Source organism: Melospiza georgiana, chromosome 17, assembly GCF_028018845.1.
Source record: "Melospiza georgiana isolate bMelGeo1 chromosome 17, bMelGeo1.pri, whole genome shotgun sequence".
In the NCBI taxonomy this organism is placed as follows: Eukaryota; Metazoa; Chordata; class Aves; order Passeriformes; family Passerellidae; genus Melospiza; species Melospiza georgiana.
In genome coordinates this window covers 8,832,376-8,834,514 of record NC_080446.1, presented here as the reverse complement: position 1 = coordinate 8,834,514, position 2,139 = coordinate 8,832,376, and the positions used below count along the sequence as shown (strand labels likewise).

General features: G+C 59.4%; 1 protein-coding gene across 1 annotated transcript; it reads right to left on the bottom strand.

Moving 5' to 3' along the window:
• Positions 1-766: 766 nt before the first annotated feature.
• On the bottom strand, positions 767-1,819 carry LOC131090857 (P2Y purinoceptor 1-like). The gene has a single exon (XM_058036493.1). The coding sequence runs from the start codon at positions 1,817-1,819 to the stop codon at positions 767-769; it is 1,053 nt and encodes a 350-aa protein (XP_057892476.1).
• Between the last annotated feature and the right edge of the window lie 320 nt (positions 1,820-2,139).

Sequence of the window (2,139 nt, the reverse complement as noted above, 5' to 3'; positions counted from 1 at the left end):
AGGATTTGCAAACTCTTTTGGCATTTTCCTGCTGAAAGCAGGAGTTCAGGCTACTGCAGTTATTCACCTTCCAAAATAAAACCCCGACCAATAGCCTCCAAAAACTTTAAAATGCCCATTTGTTAGTTCTGCTATGTGCTCTTCCAAAAGAGAGGAAGTGATGCCAAAAATGTATTTTTCTTCTGCGAAGGAGGTGGGCAGTAGAGGATCCCACAGATCCTGAAACAGCTCAATCACCCAGGAACTGGCACAGCTTGGTAATGTACTTAAAAGCCGATTTTTAAATGAATATTTCCATTTCCAAAGCTCTTCCTCCACTGCAAAAATTTGCCCTCTCAGCTGTTCTGCAATGCAGGACCTCTCCTTAGGTGAAAGAGGGAATGCTGTCTCAAACCCATGTACAGTAGAGGAGGGAGGATGCAGTGGAGGGACAAGGTGTCACTCCCTCCACCCCTCAGTCACACAGGAGCTGGAAAGCAAGGGGATGTTAACCAGCTCAGCCTGCTGCAGCAGAGGCTGGAGGGAAATACTGTGGACTGGAGCAAATGTGATCATCTCTTTCCATAGCCAAAATAGTCGGGTTGAGTAGTTTTGCTTCTGAAATCTGGTCCCAGTTTTCTCTCAGACGCTGACAGTCCTGCCTGTCCCTTGTGTGCACAGAGCCCATGATGCTGCTGTCACCATCTCTGCAAAGCAGGTGGGGGCTGCCCCCAGGGAGGCGCCAAGCACAAGCTGATGTGGCAGAAGCAGGGGGGTGTCAGGTACCTCAGAGCTCGTTAGAAGCCTCCCCCTTACAAAGAAGGTCGTTCCTCTTCTCCTCAGCTGCCTGGCCAGAGGTTTTGCTCCGGAAGGGTGGCCTCAGACACTGTCTGGCACTTTGGCTGATGCTTCTCATTCGTGACCTCCAGTCTTTGCTGGTGATCACATAGAGCAGGGGGTTGAGGGCACTGTTGAGGCTGGCCAGGCCCCGAGTCACCTGGTAGGAAACATAGACATCCTTGGAAGCCTGTGTGCAGGACTCTGGTGGCCGCCAGCGAAAAAACAAGTTGAGATTTCTGAAGATGTGGTATGGGAGGAAGCAGATGGAAAAGAGAACCATGACGAGAATCACCAGCCCGATGCTTCTCCTCCTGAGGCTGGCGTCCACGCTGTCATTCCTGCAGAGCACGAACACCACGTGGCAGTAGCAGCCGATGATGATGAGGAACGGGATGACAAAGCCCGTCACGGTGACAGCAAAGGTGTAGGGCAAGTAAACGTGCAGGTGCTCCTGTCCCGTCGTGTCGTGGCACTTCGTCCTGTTGCCGTCTGCCTTGCTGAAGGCGAGGTCGGGAGCTATCTGTGCGATGACCCAGAGCCACACCGCCACGCTGAGCCACACGGAGGAGGTGGCACCCCGGCACCTGCCCCGCACCTTCAGCGGGTGCACGATGCCCAGGTAGCGGTGGATGCTGATGCAGCTGAGGAAGCCGATGCTGGCGTACAGGTTGACGTGGAAGAGGCTGCGGGTGATGCGGCACCAGGGCTGCCCGAAGATCCACACTCTGCCTTGGCGGTAGTAGCTGACGAGGAAGGGCAGGGTGCTGACATAGAGCAGGTCGGCCAGCCCCAGGTTGCCCACCAGCAGGCTCAGGGGCTGGCGGGCACCCTCCCGGGGCCCCGTGCACAGGTGCCACAGCCCCAGCCCGTTGCCCAGCAGCCCCAGGGGGATCACGGTCAGGTACACGGCGGGCAGGAAGCGCTGGGCGAAGGCGGAATCCACGGGGCAAAGAGCCCGAGTGCCATTGCCGGGCCACGTGGAGAGAGCGTCCGCGGCCATCGGGGGCTGCGCCAGCCGTGCCTGGGTGGCAGAGGGTGGCAGAGCTCGGGGGCACCGGTGCCGCGGCAGCTCCGTGTCCTCCGGCACAGGCTGCGGCTCCCCTCGCCTCTCCGCTCCGGCTGAGCCCGGCCCGGGGCTTCAGGGCGCTGGACTTTCCCCGGGACACGGGGAGGATGTGCCGAGAGCAGCCTCGGCCGAGCGGCTTCCGCCACTCCCCCGGCGCCTCCTCCAGCCCGCTCCGGGCCGGGGTCACCCCCGGCTGGTTCGGGGTGCCTGCAGGGAGCAGGAGGAAGGGAGGAGGCACAGGGAAGCCTGAGGAG